The 18536-nt window shown below is 34.9% G+C and overlaps 1 protein-coding gene across 4 annotated transcripts in view; it reads left to right on the plus strand.

Annotated features, from left to right (window-relative positions):
* The first annotated feature begins 1848 nt into the window (after positions 1 to 1848).
* LOC106668916 (myotubularin-related protein 13) overlaps positions 1849 to 18536 on the plus strand; it is a 30417-nt gene continuing 13729 nt past the window's right edge. For all 4 annotated transcript variants that reach the window (XM_014398105.2, XM_024226124.1, XM_014398106.2 and 1 more), the window contains exons 1-14: positions 1849 to 2059; positions 8532 to 8617; positions 9893 to 10048; positions 10107 to 10223; positions 10297 to 10519; positions 12592 to 12833; positions 13249 to 13554; positions 13625 to 13825; positions 13991 to 14172; positions 14240 to 14351; positions 15560 to 15766; positions 15869 to 15982; positions 16625 to 16726; positions 18447 to 18534. In XM_014398105.2, the coding sequence (XP_014253591.1) occupies positions 2005 to 2059; positions 8532 to 8617; positions 9893 to 10048; positions 10107 to 10223; positions 10297 to 10519; positions 12592 to 12833; positions 13249 to 13554; positions 13625 to 13825; positions 13991 to 14172; positions 14240 to 14351; positions 15560 to 15766; positions 15869 to 15982; positions 16625 to 16726; positions 18447 to 18534 (2191 nt within the window). In that variant the 5' untranslated portion in view covers positions 1849 to 2004. The remainder of the gene's footprint in view (positions 2060 to 8531; positions 8618 to 9892; positions 10049 to 10106; positions 10224 to 10296; positions 10520 to 12591; positions 12834 to 13248; positions 13555 to 13624; positions 13826 to 13990; positions 14173 to 14239; positions 14352 to 15559; positions 15767 to 15868; positions 15983 to 16624; positions 16727 to 18446; positions 18535 to 18536) is intronic.

An 18536-nucleotide genomic window follows, 5' to 3' on the forward strand; every position in this document is an offset into this window, starting at 1 on the left:
GAAAAATTATGGTAAAAACCCTCACCAAGACTGACAAACTCACTGCTGCAAATGGAGAGTGCCAGACTCAGAGGAGTGATAGGACTATTAACCAGACAGAAAACATCTACTTAACATGGGCATATATAATGATGATTCTATTTGCAGATAAAGTATGAGGCAAGAAACAGCCACCCATATCATCTTCGAATGCGAAGCAATGGCTCAATGGAGACATAACCTAGCATATAGAAGAAAAAAACCTACAGAATATTTTATAAGCTCTATACCTTCATGTACCGGAGCCAACTTTAAAGTAAATGTATGCTTTTCTAAAGCATTGGAAATTCCCAGACTAGAGATGATGCTGGGTCAAAGTGAGTTTGTGAACTCATGCTGAAGCGAAATAGGGTCACTTATTGGGTCCGTCTCCACTCACGGGTTTGTTGACCTTGTCAAACCCGTCTATGCCAGTATAGCATGATTACCGGACTAATTGAGAGCTGAAAGCAAACGTATTTAGTGTCTGAAAATCCAAAGGTATGAATCTGTACAACTTTTATACTATTCTATATCAGTCACACACACACACACAGAGTTGGATTGTTGAACCTCAGGCTTGAAAGTTTCTTTGCTAGGGTATAGTTCGGCCCTTTTACCTCTACACCCAGTTCCATATTTGTACCATATTAGGGCCCCTTTCCTGTTATCTATGACCACTTGGAATGGTCTGTCAAAGTTGAATTTTCTTCTTATTTTGTACCATTATAGCTATCTTGTAGCGGTTTACGTGAGTAAGTAATAGATGTAATCCAATAATAAGAAAGTTTATATTTTTAAATTAATGCAATCCAATAATACGGTACCGAATAAATCGGAAGATGACCATCGAGATTCAAGGTGGATTGATGATTTCTTGGAGACAGATATGATTACAGTGGTGTGTTGAGCAGCACCTGATACTTCTGAGAAGAAGGATTGACTCAATTGTACTGAACGAAGGAACTAGGAAGGTATAATTAACCAGAAGGCCACAATGCCTGGGGAACACACACCCTGCATCTTAGTGTCCATCATCATCTTCATCAACCCTGGAACATTAAACCAGTGAAAGAAGAGAGAAAGCAGGTAGTCATTTTCTAACTGAGCATCTTCATAAAATTTATGATTCCCACTCATGGAAATATATTGAATCGTGGATGTAACCTAACACATCCCTAACCCTAACCTTTCCTAACTCCAAACACGACAAGAAGGAGTACTGTTATATCTGCAAAGGGGATCATTTGGAGGACACTAACAAAACTGAAAGAAGTGAGAAAGCAGGAAAAGATATTTTAACATGGAATATGCGTAGTAAAACTCGAGTTTCACACTCACATATCTCTACGTAACCTAACCTGCCTTTAACCCTATCCCTAACTAACCTAACCTCAAACAAGAAAATGAGGAGGACAGGAATTGGCGCAGTGCTTATGAGCTATTTACTGCTGTTGGGGGAGGCAACATGTTGCATTAAAACAGTGAATGAAGGGAGACATTATTCCAACTGAGCATCTTTGTAGATAAAACTCGAGCTTCCGACTGACACATTTTTGTGTAACCTGCTCCGACCCTAACTCTAACCCTAACTAACCTGACCATTCCAAACTGAACTTGGAATTTGTGCACTCAAATGTGTGAAACCGACCCAAAAGCCTATCCATGTTTCTAATATGAGAAGTACGGTGTTTTGGAAGAGAGATGAAAAACAGTGACGTCAGATGTCAACGACGTCCTGGGTTGCGTGATGGCATCGATCTCTTCCCAGTGCCGAGAGACATGAATCGATGCCTAGGCGGGTGTCGATCGATGTTTTTGATACGGTTAGGTTGTTCTTCCTTTCCCCGAGTTATTCGGATTTTCGGTCTCGACTCTCCACTTGGGTGTTGTCTTTGACTGGAAAAGTAGTCGATCACGATGGCGACCGTCTCTCTTGGCCCCAAGAGCAACAGATAGTTTTCGACATTCGACACAAACTACGTGATGTCTCGGTTGGCCGATTATTTCGTTATTGTCGGATATGATCACAAAAATGAAAGTGAGTAACTTTTTTTATGTTGGAAACGTTTTTATTTTTTTTTGTTAGGTTAGCGTATTTGTTTTTTGACTTGTTGGGACGATTTGTTCCTGGCGATTTGTGCCGGATTACGGTCTGGACGGGATTTTTCCCTCGGGTCCGCCCGTCCTCGTCCTTCATCGATCTCGGAGGAATTTTCACACTTTCCGCGTCGGGAAATTTCCGACTTCTTTTTAGGCCTCTGTTTCATTCCACAGATCAGTTTCCATTTTCACCGAATATTTTCAATTCGAAGGCAAACTATTGCCATTCTCTAAACCGTTTTTAATTCGGCCCAACGTTTTTATTTTCTTCTCTTACTGGAACTCTGGACTTTGATAACAACAAGATTTTATCTGTCAACCCACGGCTACTGATTATAAACCACTATATAAAGTTAAATATTAATATACAGCCCTATTAAATTCAATTTCTCTACTTTAAACTTAATGTTCAAAATCAAACGACTCGAGACAAAGAAATCATCTCTCATCGTATTGAAGGATCATTAACATCAACCCTGTGTCATGAAGTATACAACATTGGATAAATGCAGATTTCTTCGTTTGTTTTCAATATTTCCTGATTGACTGATGAGCGCTGCTGAAAAAGGCAAATTTAAACAATTGTTTACATCGTTACAGCAATTAGAACCATGGCTGACAAAAATGTGAGGCCCAATTTAACAAAAAAAAACATTTAAAGACGTCCTGTTTAATGTTCAGTAGACTCTCGTTATCCACGGGGGATACGGTCACAACGGATAATAGAAAACATCTCGAATATCAGGCTTCAAAGCATTTTCTTCCATCTGCATACCAGTCAGACACGTCTATCGTCAGTGTTAAGTATTCAATAAGAATTCAGTTACACTCAGTCATTTTTCAGTGATTCACTAAGTTCCCACACCTCCCTAGAACTCAACGAGGGAGTCAACCGTGGATGAGAGAAAGCGCAGATAACAAGAGTCTACTGTATATTGCAGCCTCAATATTCATCAGTGTTGTGTATAATAATCAAAAAGTTTTATTAATTTCTCACCCGAGTTTGACGTCAGGTTCCTCATACATCTTTTTTTCTTTTTTTTAGCAGAAAAAGTAGCGACTGAAACTGAATATACTCTGGGTCAAATTATTCGTACAATTTTTTTTTCATTTTCTTCTTTAATTTTATTTAGACTTCTTTGGCAATAAAATAGATAATTAAACAAACGTTTCATCAGCCAATGCCTGAGAATGTGTTATGTGATATGTAAAGAAAGGTTGTTCGATGTGTCCCACCTAATTGAAGGGTGCAACTCCTTGGCTAGGAATGCCATCTGATGTGAGAATTGTGCTTGAGCACGGCAGCGTGTCGTTGGGTCCCATTTTCTCAGTTTTAGATGATTTTTTTGTTTCATTGTATATCGTATTTTGTTTTGTGTTTCATTTTATGTTTATCGTGAAAGTGTAGTGTGAGTGGTCTAAAGAGACATTGATCAGATATACAGTATGTGTGAAGGGTGATGGTGGAACATCGAGTTCCACCACCCTGCGTGATTGGTGTGTAAATAAGAAAGTATGTCTTTAAGAATGAGGGTGTGAGTGCATCAAGCTTTAGAAAATAAACACGATGTTATATGCAATGTTGTTAAATACGATGTTACAATACTTTCTCTATTTACCATTACCACTAAAAATCCATGGGCTATGCTAGCATTCAAACCCGCTCGCCCACCTCAGTCTCAAAAGGAAAACAATTTCTGTTATAAGAACGGCTAAAGAAACGGTTGTTTTATCTCGTTTTGTGTCCACTAGTGTGTGTTTAGAGAGAATGATTAGGGATGGTATGGGAAAATGTATTTATTGGCATAAATGTGTAGTGTGAGAGGGCTGATGGCAAAATATTTAGTACCACATCGACCCTTAATCGGATTAGTTATGTAATGTGTGTAGTAGGTGATGGAGGAATATCGAATACTCCACCCTTAACTGAGTGAATGGTCTTTAAATAAGAAAGTGTTTTGGATGTTGATCGACCTGCAGCAAATTAAGTTTGGGCGATAAGATTTGTTTAGAGGTCATATGGCCTCTAAAGATCTTATCACCCAAACTTAAGAGATAATGTATTTAAGAGTGAATGGGTTTGGTTTTAGAAACTGATTGCGTTGGGGGCTGTTGACACCACCCAGAACCCAACCTCGGCCCTGGACAGATAAGACCAAGATCTGACCCTGGACTGACAACACCCAGGGTGGATGATTCTCAAGGCCTGCCAGAAATTATAATATATATTGGTTTCATGTAATTATAATTCGACTGTACATTTAATTACAAAAATGAGATTTTTGAGTGCCAAACAAGTATTTGTTTGCTTATAACAACAGTTTTTAGTATTGCTGAGCAAGAACCACTGTGAAAGTATAATGTAATATTGTGGCACAAATTTCACCTCCTGTGCCCTGGAATATTTCGTAGATAATGTGGTAGAGCATTTATATACAGGAAAAAGGGCTTTATGGGTTACACCACTGGCTCACGATCAGTTTTATTGCTCAGCTTACAGTCTTCATGTAAGGGAGGAATGTTGTCCACTTAGGTTTACCCTAACTCTGACTATCAACTGGCACCAACTCTTATCTGACAGTCTCTGGTAGGCCATTCTTTACCCTAGATCAGTATTTATAAAAAGAAAAAGCGAACAGAAGTGGTGTTACAAAACAAATCCTTGATTCAACAAGATAACATCCCAAAAAATCCAGCCTGAATAACAAAAGAACTAAGATAACTTACAACGTCTACAACCTTTTACCTCTCCACAGTCAGCCTAGGAAATAAAATAATTCCTCCCATGGATCCAAGTTGCAGAGAGAACATTTATCACGCAGGTTTTATGATCACTGCTTGGTCTGGTGTTAAAATTTATTTAATAATTGTCCTCACAGTTTAAATATTCATTGCACTGCATATAAACTCACCCTTGGTTCTCTATTAACCTTGGTCCTTGGTCCAGCATTCTGTATAAACCAAACTTGTTCGGCATTTTGGCTATTTATTCGAAATAAGCTATTTTCTTGTCCTTTTAACATTTAAAAAAAAATTTAGTATCCATTTTCAAAAGTCTGCCATGGAATGATTTTAGCTGATTTGGGAATCATTCTTTTGAGCTAGAAATGCTTTGTTCGTCCAAGAGTGTGTATGGGTTACAAAAGAAATTTATTATTTTGCCTTTTCGTAGCTGTTTCAACATTAAAAGAAGTAAAAAATGAAAAGTTGGTTTGATACGATCATGTCTATGTGATATGAGGTTTACAGAACACAGAAGTCTACGTTTCAATAAATGAAAGTAAGTTTTAAATTTTCAATTCAATGACATTTCTAAAACTGACAGGATTGAACGAACTGCCAGTTGACCGGAGGGACCTGAGATCTAAAGACATTTAACTGGGTAAGACTGTCCAGTCACTTCAGATTCATATCATCAGCACACATGGAAGATCAGATGAATGTAAAAGAGCAAAGGCGCCATGGATAGGATCGAATTGTTGGATCACTCAAATTCTGACAGGACATTAATTTCATATACTTCCACCAGTTCAAAAAACAGTCCATTCTGTGCAGACTGTAAGACGAACCATGTCAAACACAGGCTCTTTGACTGCAGACAGTTGGAAAACACAAGCATATAAGTCCAAATAAAAACTGTTATTAGGTTAGATTATAGATAGTAGGTATTTGTGGCTTGTTTCTTCTTCACAAGTAGACCAAATAGATTTAATATTTTATTTATTGAAGTAGTAAAATTTTATGTAAAAGGAGTAACCAGCAAATTGAAGACTGACAAGGAAAGTCCTTTTTTTCACCTAATCCCAGTACATCCTATGGCTAGGGAATTTATTTCTACCTGCTCCCACATTGATTACAGTTATTTAGCATAATCTTTTTTATTTTTATTTTTATTTATTTATTTGCTTTTTTTTAATGAAGGTTCGCAACAGCCAAGGTCATATCAATCCTCAATGGTTGGTGTTTTAAAAAAAACAAACATTTATAAGTATATCGGGATCTGGGGCCATTACCTTACAGTGATGCGTGCCTTGTCAATGCCTAAACTGTTGTGGCTACCAACGTCCCCAATTACACATATTTGTTTTTTTTTTTTTACAGCTTCGGTGTTCTGTGGCCATTTACAAGTTATAAATTATATAAAATGTGTTAAACATAATATAGTTTAGTAATGTTCCAGTATGTTAAGATAACATTTATAATAACAGCAGTACTAAGAGCCTCATTCATCAAAATTCATTACTCTCATGAAATTCACAAATCTTTCCGTGAAGTCCGACATAAGGTCAAAGAACAGCAGTGGTCAGTTTTTACCTGCTAAAACTACTTTTCTTATGATGTTGAACCTCACATTATCATAAAACTTTGCATTCATTAAGGATACACTCCCAAGTTTGCAAAATTCTGTTCCAGCAGTTGCGATTATCATTGTCTACAATTTTGAATTTTGTAGGTAAGCTTTGTTTTTCCCATGTCCGCTCAAAACTTGAGTTATCTTATAATATTTTGGGAGATCCACTTTTGTCCTTGCTTTAATCATTGGAAAGAACAATTTGTTATGAGACTCCTTTATTGTTTCAATCCACATTTCCCATTCGGCTATTAACACATCCCATGTCTTTTGCTTGATATATAAAGGTAGAATGTTGAGAAGGATTTCTGGAGCATTTCATCATTAGTGGCTGCTTTCGCTTCTCTGTCAGCCATCCTAATAGATTAAATGTACTCTTTGCATGTTATGATTAATGGAACGTCTGTTGTGTTCTGGCTGATTGGCTGGGACGAGCATCGATGCTCCCCTCAAGAACGCCTGTGAAGCATGGAGCAAAGAGGGTTTGTGGTTACATAGTGCTCAGTGCTTAAGTTCGTCACTTTAACAGCCTTTTTAATTTTTCTTACAGCTGGAATGTTATATATATAATGTTATAAAAACAAAAGTGCTTTTAACCAAATTATGTTTTGTTAACAACTTCATAATGGTTGGTCCTCAACAGCATAAAAAAAATTTATTATGTCAGTGTCTTGTAATGTGCTTGCATATTCTGATCCCTCCTAACATATATTTCCCTGACAATTGTATTCAGGCTAACATAGAAAACACAAGGCCATTAAAAAAATAAATTTATCAATATTGTAATTTAGTATTTTAAAAAATCTGGGATAACGTTAAGAGAATAAAGCAACAATTCCGATATAGAAGGGCGGGTGGTATCATTCAATTATCAACTCAATTTTATCAAATTTATTATGTTTGAAACTTGTAATTCATATTTGTTAACCTTGTAAATTTTTAACTACAGTTTCAAAGTCCTGATGAAGATTATAATTTTTTAGCTATTTCTAGTTTTTAAAAATATATAAGGAAAATTAATTTAAAAAAACCAAAGATGTATTCATTTATTTTGAAATATATGTCATTGAAGGAATGAAACTAAATAAAGACAGTTTTATCTGGGACGGAAAGGTCAGAAGATGAACCGATTTTTATGCATGATAGATTCGATCTCAAAAAAAAAAAAAAAAAAAAAAAAAAAAAAAGACCACAAGCCTCTAAAATAAAATGGGAGAGTACATTCAGTGTTAAAGGGGGTAATCTGCTTGGTTGTCATGCAGGATTTACCTATTTCAATATGGTAAAAATTAACCAACAGTCTGAAATAGTTTCAGAATTCTTCTAACACTTGTCTTAATACTTTGTATCCTTATCTGGTATCAGCTTCATTTTTTGAAGTGTACGTTCAAAATAGGTTTTCTTTTATGGTTTTAGGTTTTAAAGTTGGTTGATATTGAGTGTTATTCCATAGCTTGTTAAATCTTCAGTCTTATATCCAAAAGCAGGTGACTTATTGACTTTCCCATTGACAAGTGGGAAGAAATGTATAAAAATTCACAAAAAGGAAGACAGACCCAACTGTTTCTACCATCAATAAAAAAAAGAGCAAAATTGAACTACCACAGAACCATAAAACTAAACCAAGTAATAACGAGTCATGGTAAACGCAGGGCATATCTGCACTGTTTACACCCAAAGACTCTCCAGCATGCCCTTGTGGCCAGTTGTGCACACACAACATTTTCACACCTTATTTTTATTATGTGTATATATATTAAGGTTAAAAAAAAATGTGTGTGTGTGTAATTTTTAACCACATATTCTAAAAAAGACAGAATATCTATAATCAATCAAACTGTGCTCTGGATGGCTGGTTTCTGAGTGTTGTTGTCAAAAGATTGACTTTTTTGTCAGTTTTCTAATTGAATTGGGCATTTAAAATTAACTTTTTTTACAGTACTATTGTATGTATATGTTTTTACATACAGCATGTTTTTACTGAATAAAAAAAATATTCAGAAATCACCATGCCTCTGTAAAAAAAAACGATATATATTACTAACTAAACATTTTACAGGAGGGGGTCACAGTCAAGGAATCATTTTACAGAGGTTCCCTGAAAAGGATTGGGAAGACACCCCATTTATTGATGGAATTGAATTGGTAAATATTTTGTACTTTTAATGCCATTTAATAAATTAATATTNTATAAAACATTCTATGTTTATATAATAATTTCCTCTCTTACGAGAATATCCCGATGTGAATCTCGTTCCTGAAGCTCTCAAACCTCTCAACCACAAATCTCATTCATGCCAGTTGAGCTTCTTTCCTGTGAAGTCCAGATCCTTAAAAATCTCCTTTAAAACATTTCCATCCTAGACACAAAGTCATTCCTTCTCACAGAATTAGCTTCCCATCAAGCATCCTCTGTAAACTTAAACTCCCAGATCATATTAAACACTATCAGCATGGAGACTTATCGGCTGTAGGCTACCTGAGTTTGACCCCATTCGATGATTCGTTGGCCTGGCCTGGCCTGGCTCCATGTGTCGTCTGTCTGTATGCCGTACAGCTGTCTTGACTGTACTTTAAAGAATTAGAGCATTTTTTTATTCATGAATTCTCTAGTTCTCAGTATGGTTTAGATAAAAAAACAAATTCAATTGTTATCTGCCAAGCTTTCAACCTATTTTAAGATCATCAGATCAAAACTCTTAAATATTCTACAAATTGGCAAAATTAAGGTTTTTTTAAATAATGGTTTCTATTTCTTTAAATGTAGACTCAGTCCCAACATTGCCAAGGACTGTAACACTATTGCAATACTACACACAACATTGGTTGTAATAATAGTTTTTTTTCCATTTTAAACATTTTCCTCTTTCTTCCACATCTAATAGGATAACATTTGGTCCTGCTGATCAACTCCCATCACTTTCCTATTGAGGTTATCTATTAATTTTGGTTTCAACTGTTTTTGCATCCTCTTAGTATCTATTAATACAAGTTCACCCTTCCATTTGCTGGAGGTAAAAATATTCCTTCTATCTCGCTATGTGGTTACACACACAATTTTATTGTTATAAAGTGAGATGCTCTCTCTTGTCCCTACAGTTTGCTCTCAGTGTTCTAATGGAGTACATCTTTTTATCAAGCAATTCATTTGCAAGTCTTATACTATTGTAGAAATAGTTTGTGTACTTCAGCAAAGAGTCACAATAGCTCAAATGATTAGAGCAGCGGCATATTGAGCTGAAGGTCATGGGTTCGAATCCCACTCATAGCATATCTTTTTCATTTCAACAAAGACCTTAGATAAAAAGTATAATTAATTGAAATAATTAATATGGTCAATTATGACTGCTAAACATGTATGGATTTTACAATATTATTGACTTGAAACTTAAATAATAACTTATAAATGATTTATTGCAGTTTTGTCAGCCTCAAGGATGGGCATTATCGACAGAAAGACAGGAACCTCGATTTTTTGTTTCTGTGCTGACAGACATCGATGCAAATAGACATTACTGTGCTTGCTTATGCTTTAATGAAACAGTTTCTATTACTCCTAGTAAACCAGTTGACGAGGTATGTTTTAAATTTAATTTTAGATGATTTTTATTACTTTTGTCAATGTTATGATTAGGATGACGATGGACTTGAAGGTACAGGTGTCGTGCCGGCTATATCCCACCACAGTATCATGTATGCACCAAAATGTTTGGTTCTTGTGTCAAGACTGGATTACATTGAGACTTTTAGAGTAAATAAACAAATACACTTGTCTCTTCCTACATCACTCTTAATATTTTGCTTCTTTTTTTCTTGTTTCATAGAATTGCTTGGGAATTGTATATTCCGTTTGGATTGAAGTTGTTAGTAGCATTAAACTGGAAGCGTTGGTTGGTAACATGTTAGGTTGCGTCCATGTTCCTCCTCCTGGTGGACCTCAAGTTAGATTTAGTATTGGAGCTGGAGATCGGCAAGCCTTGCAGCCACCTTTGTCTTCAACTTTGCCTACGACCAACACTGCAGTGACCATGCTCTTCCAACAACTTGGTAAGATTTTATCTTTCTTATGTTTTAAATTTTTATATAACATGAATAATCACTATCAAAAAACATAAAACTTACCTAACTTTCCTTTTTTCTGGACATGCTTTATTGGATCATTAATTTGATTGGAAAAATGTATAATTAAAAAAATGTAATGAGTCTTAATTATAAGTTCAACTTGGTGTTTTTAAATTGTCGAACAAATTTCAAACCCTGTTCATTTGGTGAATAATGCAGAATTTGTCATTTTCACTGGAACTAAAAGGCTCTCCCTCATAGTAACAAGTGTATTAAGCTTATTTGGTAAAAAAACATTTGTTTATAGTAAAGTGTTTGATAACAATCTTTGTTTATAAAACTGAGTTATTCCAGTACAACTGGAAAAACAAAGAGTAAGGAAAACCAACACTGCATATCTATTTTAAAAAAAGTGTACATTAAAAAAATCTTCTATTGGGTAGTTTCACATGAACTTGCAGTTTTTATTATGTATTTTAAAAAATTCATCAAAGATTAAGCGTTTCCTGTTTACTCCCCACATGTTTACAGATATAAGAAGCAGTTATTAATCGTCCATTGTTTATTTATATTGATAAGCTCCCAAATTTATTACACATTCGTTATATTGTCAAATATGAACATGTGAGAGTTTAAACTTAGTCATTCAGCAGCCCAGGATGGCAAGAAACATCATTACGATGTTTAGGAAGGCAGTGTTAATAAATTTTGGCCTGAGGAAGATCTCCATTATTAATGAGACAAGGTCCTCAAGCCTACTGTGGAAGAAAACCCTTCACAAGTATATCAACAACCTAATGAGCTCCCTGAGTTGAAGTGGAGACATACATTTCATTTCCAGCTAGGCAAAAAAACCGAGCTTCAGTTGAAAGAATAATTTGCAATGAAAAATGGATTTTGTGTGAGATAATCGGTGTCGGTCAGAAGTTAAATGTTAATGAAAGTACACAGGTCAAACAATTTACAAAAAAACATGGTGACTACAGTTTTATAGTTTACGGCTGGAATCCAAGGTTCTGTTTTGGACATTAACTCAACAACCTCCAATTCACCAAATGCATCAAAAGCATAACTAAAAAAGCTTGTATTGGTAAATTGGAAGGGCCAACAATGCCAGGCTTAGGGTTCATGGTTCAAGGGAGACTGTGATTAAATTAAAGGACCTGTGATGCGAAGTTCTTCCGCACCTTTTTCTTCAGACTTGTCTCCTACAGATTTTCAACTGTTTAGAAATTTGAAACTACTTAATTGAAGAAAAATTTATTGAAAATGATTCACAGTTCAAAATGTGTTTTGCGAGTATAAGCCTTGAAAATGGGTACCTGAGTTAGATACGAAATACCTATTGACAATAAAAAGTAAAAAAATAAAAGTGAAGTTCAATAAATATACCTATCACATGATGAATACAACAACAAGGAGGAGTTTCATCCTATAAATAGAAGAATTCTTTGAATAAAATTTTGGAGTTTTTTTAATATCCAAAATTCGAAAATGGACATTTCATACGCTTTTTTTTTTAATTACAAAAATGGCTGAGTTCTTTACAAAATGATAATAATAATAATGAAATAAAAACCCATGCTTCACACTAGCATATTTTCTTTGCTTAGTGGAAAAACATTTAACTATGGGTATTTAACTTAACACTAACCCAACTTCAGTTAACATAACCCATTCCTAACCCCACCTAGCCTAAAATAGCCCTACCTAACCTAACCCTAACTACACCTAATCAATAGTTGAAAAGAATGGTTGTATTCAAAAACTGGTTTTGTAGTGATCCAGATTTTGCGTTGTACACGCTAATCAGGCTATGTCAGTTATCTACATAAATAACTGGCATAGTTTTATTGAAAGCATTTACTGCTCAAAATTCGGATCAGTGCAAAACCAGTTCTTTTGAAAGGGTTACTGGTAGCAAGTAAAAACTAAAAGCCAACAGTCATTCATGGAATCCTTGTTTNCTCTCTCTCTCTCTCTCTCTCTCTCTCTCTCTCTCACTCTCTCTACTCACTCACTCTCATTATTAATGTTGATTTTGATCTTTTTTTTAGGTATTCGTAATTGCGTGTTTTTGTTTTGTGCTGTTATGACGGAACACAAAATACTTTTCCAATCTCAAAGTTACACAAGGCTGACGGAAGCTTGTCGAGCGTTAACAGCACTAATGTACCCGTTTAAATATTCCCATGTTTATATTCCACTGTTGCCAGCTTCTTTGGTAGAATTTTTAACATCGCCAATTCCATTTCTAATCGGAGTACATTCGTCTCTAAAAACTGACTACACTGAATTAGTAAGTTTTTTTTCTGCTGTGAAATGTTATAGCTATTTCTTAATTATTTTTTTTTATTAGTGTTTTTATTGAATTGCAACTTGACTTATACAAATTGTTTCAAAATGATAACCCCTTCCATTTTTAATGATTTGTTGAAAATTTTTAAATATATAAATTGTTATCCCAAGTTAAATTCAGCCGTTGGATAAGTATCATAAAACAAGAGACTCATCGGGCTAATGAAAAATAATATATCTCATAATTTCTAATTTTTTTAAATAGGTATTTATAAAATTTATTTATTTTAAATATAAAAGCATATTCAATTTAAACATTAGTACTATTTTTATATTATTAGCATAAACACAATGTTGATACATCCTATATACTTAGAATTGGTGTTTATGAGCATTATTTACATTTATTATTTCAGATGGATGTAATAGTTGCAGAATTAGATACTGGTTTTGTTGTTGTTCCGGACACTGTAGTTGTACCTCTTCTTCCTGAACCATTTCTAGAGGATACAATGTCTGCTTTAAGCCTTGTACTTCAACCAGAGCTCACTTCTGCAGATTTTGCTTTTGTACCTGAGTCACCTCCTCCCCCTTCTCCGCAGTGTATTGATAAAAGGATCAGAGCTGTATTCATGAGAATGTTTGCACAACTGATGCAAGGTTATAGATCATGTCTTACAATAATAAGGATTCACCCTAAACCTGTAATAACGTTTCATAAGGTAATTTTTTGTAATATAAATTTAATGTTTGTTTATTAATTTGTAAGACATGTGTTAATATTGTTCACAGGCAGGATTTTTAGGCGAAAGGGGATTTGTCGATTGTGAATTCACGACAAAAGTGTTAGATTCTATGTTTTTCACAGGTTTTGTTATGGAAAGGGGACCACCTTGGCGACCGTGTGATCATTGGGATGAGTTATATGCTCAAATGCCAGAATTGATCCGCCAAGAGCAACTAAACCCAGCATCAGTAATAAAACATATTCAGGTTAGTTTTTCAACTTCAGCTATAATTAATTAGATACTATTCATAACTTCTTTGGAGGTTAAGAGTATTAGGCTTGAGGCCTACTAAATAGTCTAACCTCCAAAGAAGTTGTCATCGAAGGCTGATACATCACAATGATTCAAATTGAATGCCTTTTTTTTGTAGGACGTAGCAAATGTCCTATACACAAATGAGAATCCAAATCATCAGCCGTACGTTCAAAAATTACTGAAGCCACCTGAAGGAGCTTACGCTAGAATACACCAGCCAGCTTTTCCTAAAATTGATGCTGGGATTGTACAAACAATAATTGATGAGGGTCTTGCTGAAAATGACATAAAAGCGAGGTTACACATAAATTATTTTAACTCATGAAATCAATTGTTGTAGTTGTATGCTTATGAAATATTTTAGGTTAGGAGCATTAAAACCTGCAACGTGCAGAATAGTACCAATGGGAGTACACATATCAAATGTCATAGATTCTCGGCAACAAATTGTCAGCAATTCAGCAAGAAGATTAGAGGTATGTTTTTCTGAGTCAAATTTATTGTATTGTTTTGTGTGTGTGCGTGTTCATTTTCTATAACATACTGCCAACACTCTGGTGGTAGAAATATCCCCTTTTTGGAAAAAAGTTATAGACAAGAAGAAATGTGTAAGTCCGATTTTCAGAGCATTTACATTTAAAATTCTCTACATTGTAAGTGGTTGTCTATAGAGGGGAACAAGTAATAATCAGCAAGGGGCAAGATCTAGAGAGTACAGAGGGTGGGGCAACTGTTGCCCACCTAACAATTTATTTACTCAGAGTGAGTTCAGCTGTGGGAGGCCTGGCACAATGGTGAAACACAATGTTCTGTCTGTTCACCTGGTCTGGACATTTTTCCTTCAACACTCCCAGAGATGCTCAGCTGGGCACAGCATACCTAAAGTTTTGGTTGTATGGTAACAGTTACCAATAAATTATTCCTTGAAAATCACACCAAACAGACAATAGGACCTTACGAGGGTGCAATCCTGCTCTTGACATCAGTGTTTCATTCTTCTTGCAAACAGTCCTTAGCAATTAACATTTATAAAAGACACATTTATCATCTCCAGTGAGCAAATAGGAAATAAACCATTCCGATTTATTCTTATTCAGGTGTGAAACACAACAAGCCATGCAGTCTTCCTTGTTCCTGAAGAACAATTCATGAGTTTCACAATGTAACGCAGAGTTTGCATTTTTTGTTTATTGTTGTGCGATGTTCCTTCAATTCTACAGTTAATTCGCCCTCATCCTTGAATGCCACTAAGTTGTCGCTTTTAAGCTTGTTAGACATTCCACAATGAGGCTGGACTAGAGATTCATCTCTCTCCATACAAAAACATTGGAACCACTGTTGACACACATGTTCAGTTAGTACTTTATCACTGTAAATTCCACATAAATTTCGACAAGCTTCCGCCACTCTATACCCGAGATTGAACTCCTATAGCAAGCAGTGCCTCAAATGAATTTTGTCTTCCATGTCATATGCATCGCAGTTTATTCTAGACTGACTTTTCAATCAACTATCGCTTTTCTTAACAATCTCGTTCAATAGTGCTTTTCCCACCCTAGAACTAATGGGGCTAGCAGATAATAAAGGATCAAAGTATAAGGATGAAAGTAGAAATTTGGAAAAGAAAAAACTTAAGCACACACAGTAAGATTGTCATTATACACATATTTTTTCTTCTGTTTAGGTTCTTAAAAATTGCATTTCGTATATCTTTGATAATAAAATTTCTGATGCAAGAAAAAGTCTTCCTGCTGTTTTACGTGCACTCAAATGTCGGATAGCGAGGTTAGCCCTGTGCACAGAATTGGCGGCTCATGTTAATGGAAATAAAGCCATGCTGGAACACCAGCAGTTTGATTTAGTTGTCAGGCTAATGAATTGCGCACTTCAAGTAAGTACTAACATACTATTTAAATTTTGAATAATTGTTAAAATATTTATTAAATATATAATGTAAAGGTATATATTTTATTTATGTATATTTTATGTAAAGGATGTTTCACCGATTGATGAATTTGGAGTTGCTGCTGCACTTCTTCCTCTAGCTACTGCGTTCTGCAGGAAACTTTGTACTGGTGTGATCCAATTCGCTTATACATGCATACAGGTAAATAACATTCTTGCTCTGCATGCTGGCATTTCCTGTGTTTTAGCGGGCTTAAACCAAATCCGAATTGCCTTTGTCAACAAAAACCTTTTTTATCAGACTTTACTGTACTGTTTTGTATACTACTCTCATTAAGTTCGTTCATGCGTATTAATTTATTATCCTACATAAAAAATAAAATTTAAAAAAAAAATAATTGACTGATTTATAGTAACCTCGAAATACATCCACAACAAACACAGAAATCCATATTTTATAAAATTACCTTAAATATTTCTATTTTTGACTCTTAGGGCCCATTTGCAAGAACGCTTACGCATGTGTCTAATACTTTTATACTACATAATACGTACTTTTATTTTTATTAGTATCACTAGGAAAAAATCTGTGATCAAATGTCCTTAGTCTCCCCTTGTATGACAAGTACAAAGGCACAATACATTGTGAAGGAGTACACAACGTTTTTACTTAAGCTGTTAAAACTTTAATTAGCTAGTTAAAATTTCAATTTATTTGTAATTATAATTCATTTCTGTTGTGGTGAGTGGACTGACCTAAATGTCTGTTGTTATTAACGGTATTTTTTACATATATTAAATGTACAATGAACTTATTTAACGTTGGTTTTCTTGTTGTTTAAAGGAACACAACGTATGGCAGAATCAACAGTTTTGGGAAGGCGCTTTTTATCAAGACGTCCAGAAAGATATAAAAGCGCTCTATGCACAAGTTTCTTCTAATGAGGTATCCATGATTTTTTTCCTAGTCATTTTGATTTTTTTTTTTTTTTTTTCAAATGTTAAGTGCCCTCTGATGCTAAAAATGCAATAAAAAACAATTAAAAGAAGGTGGCAATGTCAGTGAGCCAGATCGTCATAGACGCTCTTGCATACCAAGAGCACTGTTAATTTGTAGCCCTAAGAGAATCTGACTGAGCGTGTAGGAATGCCACCCGATATGAGAATTGTGTTTGAGCAAGTCTGGGTTCCCTGTTCCAATTTTTAGAGGAAACAGGGTTGTTTTATTGTAAATAGTACTGATAGCTTAGTGTACCTAGTGTATGTTGAGAGTGAATGGATTTATTGGAGTGTATGTGTAGTACAAGAGGACTGGTAGCAGGATATTATCCAACAACCCTCAATTAGGTCAGTATAATAAGTGTAAAGGGTAATGGAGGAATATCGAGTACTCCACTACTGTGTATTGAATGAATGATAGGTAAATAGAAAATAATGTATTTAAGAATGAATGTGAATGGGTTTGTATTAAGGAAATGCATGTGTTGGGTACTGAATCCTAGCTGTTGACAGCACTTGGAGCCCAACATCAGTGATTTGGGTGGATGAGACTGAGGTCTGACCCCCGACTGCTAACACCCAGGGTGAGTGATTCTCGAGGCCAGTTGGTAATTTATTGTAAATTACAAAAGCTCGAATTGCCGGTGGACTGCGTGAAGTGATAGGCTGAACTCTGTACAGTGGGTATGTGTGTACATACATGTGAGCATATAAATCCAAATGCAATCTAATGTTAAAACTAATTTGTCAGATTAAATTCTACTACAGTTCAAAAACTAGTCTTATGTAATAGTAATTTTTTGCAACAAATGTTAGAATTTTTAAGTGTTAAAAATAAGTTGGAGGATAATGGGTAAATAATCTTCTTCGGTGATAACATGAAACCTCCAGTAAGGGACACATTTGTTTACCTCCATCAATACGACAATTAAAGATGCACCAGGAAGATTCCTTTTCTATATATTTGCACCTCTATTTAGAGAAGATTTTAAATAATGGATAAGGACATTTTTTTAAGGTAAGGTAAACAATCTCCAAGTTTTAAAAAGATCTCTAATTTTTTTATAACCGATTCATTGAATTGGGGTGTTACATAAATTTGTTAACTCCCCTTATCTAATTTTATTTTCTTTCTGATTTTATTTTCATTTCATGATTTCAGTTTAAGTTCAAATTTTACTATGTTAACATGGCTCCAACCCACCAAAGGCTTAAAAAAAAGTATTTGATTCTTATGAAAAATTTGAGAGAACAAGTGAAAGAACATTAGCTGATAAATTAAAGCATAGGAAAAGTACATCTAAATCTATAAGGCAGCTATTTATTATTAGATGATAAAAATCTCTCTTTAGAGGTCACTAATGAAGCAGGACAAAAGTAGTCACACCATTACTGTTCCTTAACAAGAAGTTTCACTCAAATTTGAATGATACTGAGAAAATTAGCATTCCCACAGTACTATATGTTTGATTTTATATTAACAAATTATGTACAAAACCAATTTTTAACAAAATTAATAGGAATATATCCACTATATGAGGACTTAAAAACTTATGGTTTGAAACAGTGAATTTACAAGTTGATAGTGGAATGAGATCTACAACCCATTTTATATCTGTATAGTAACTTCCAGCTTGTTATCCTGTATGTGTGAATGTTTTGTTTAGGACACAATATGGAAAGGGAGAGGTCAAGAACCATCAGCATTAGAAATCGCCGCAGAACAAATGCGCCTTTGGCCAAATATTAATCCAGGT

The sequence above is a fragment of the Cimex lectularius genome, unplaced genomic scaffold, assembly GCF_000648675.2.
Source record: "Cimex lectularius strain Harlan isolate CLEC.00 unplaced genomic scaffold, Clec_2.1 scaffold66, whole genome shotgun sequence".
Lineage (NCBI taxonomy): Eukaryota > Metazoa > Arthropoda > Insecta > Hemiptera > Cimicidae > Cimex > Cimex lectularius.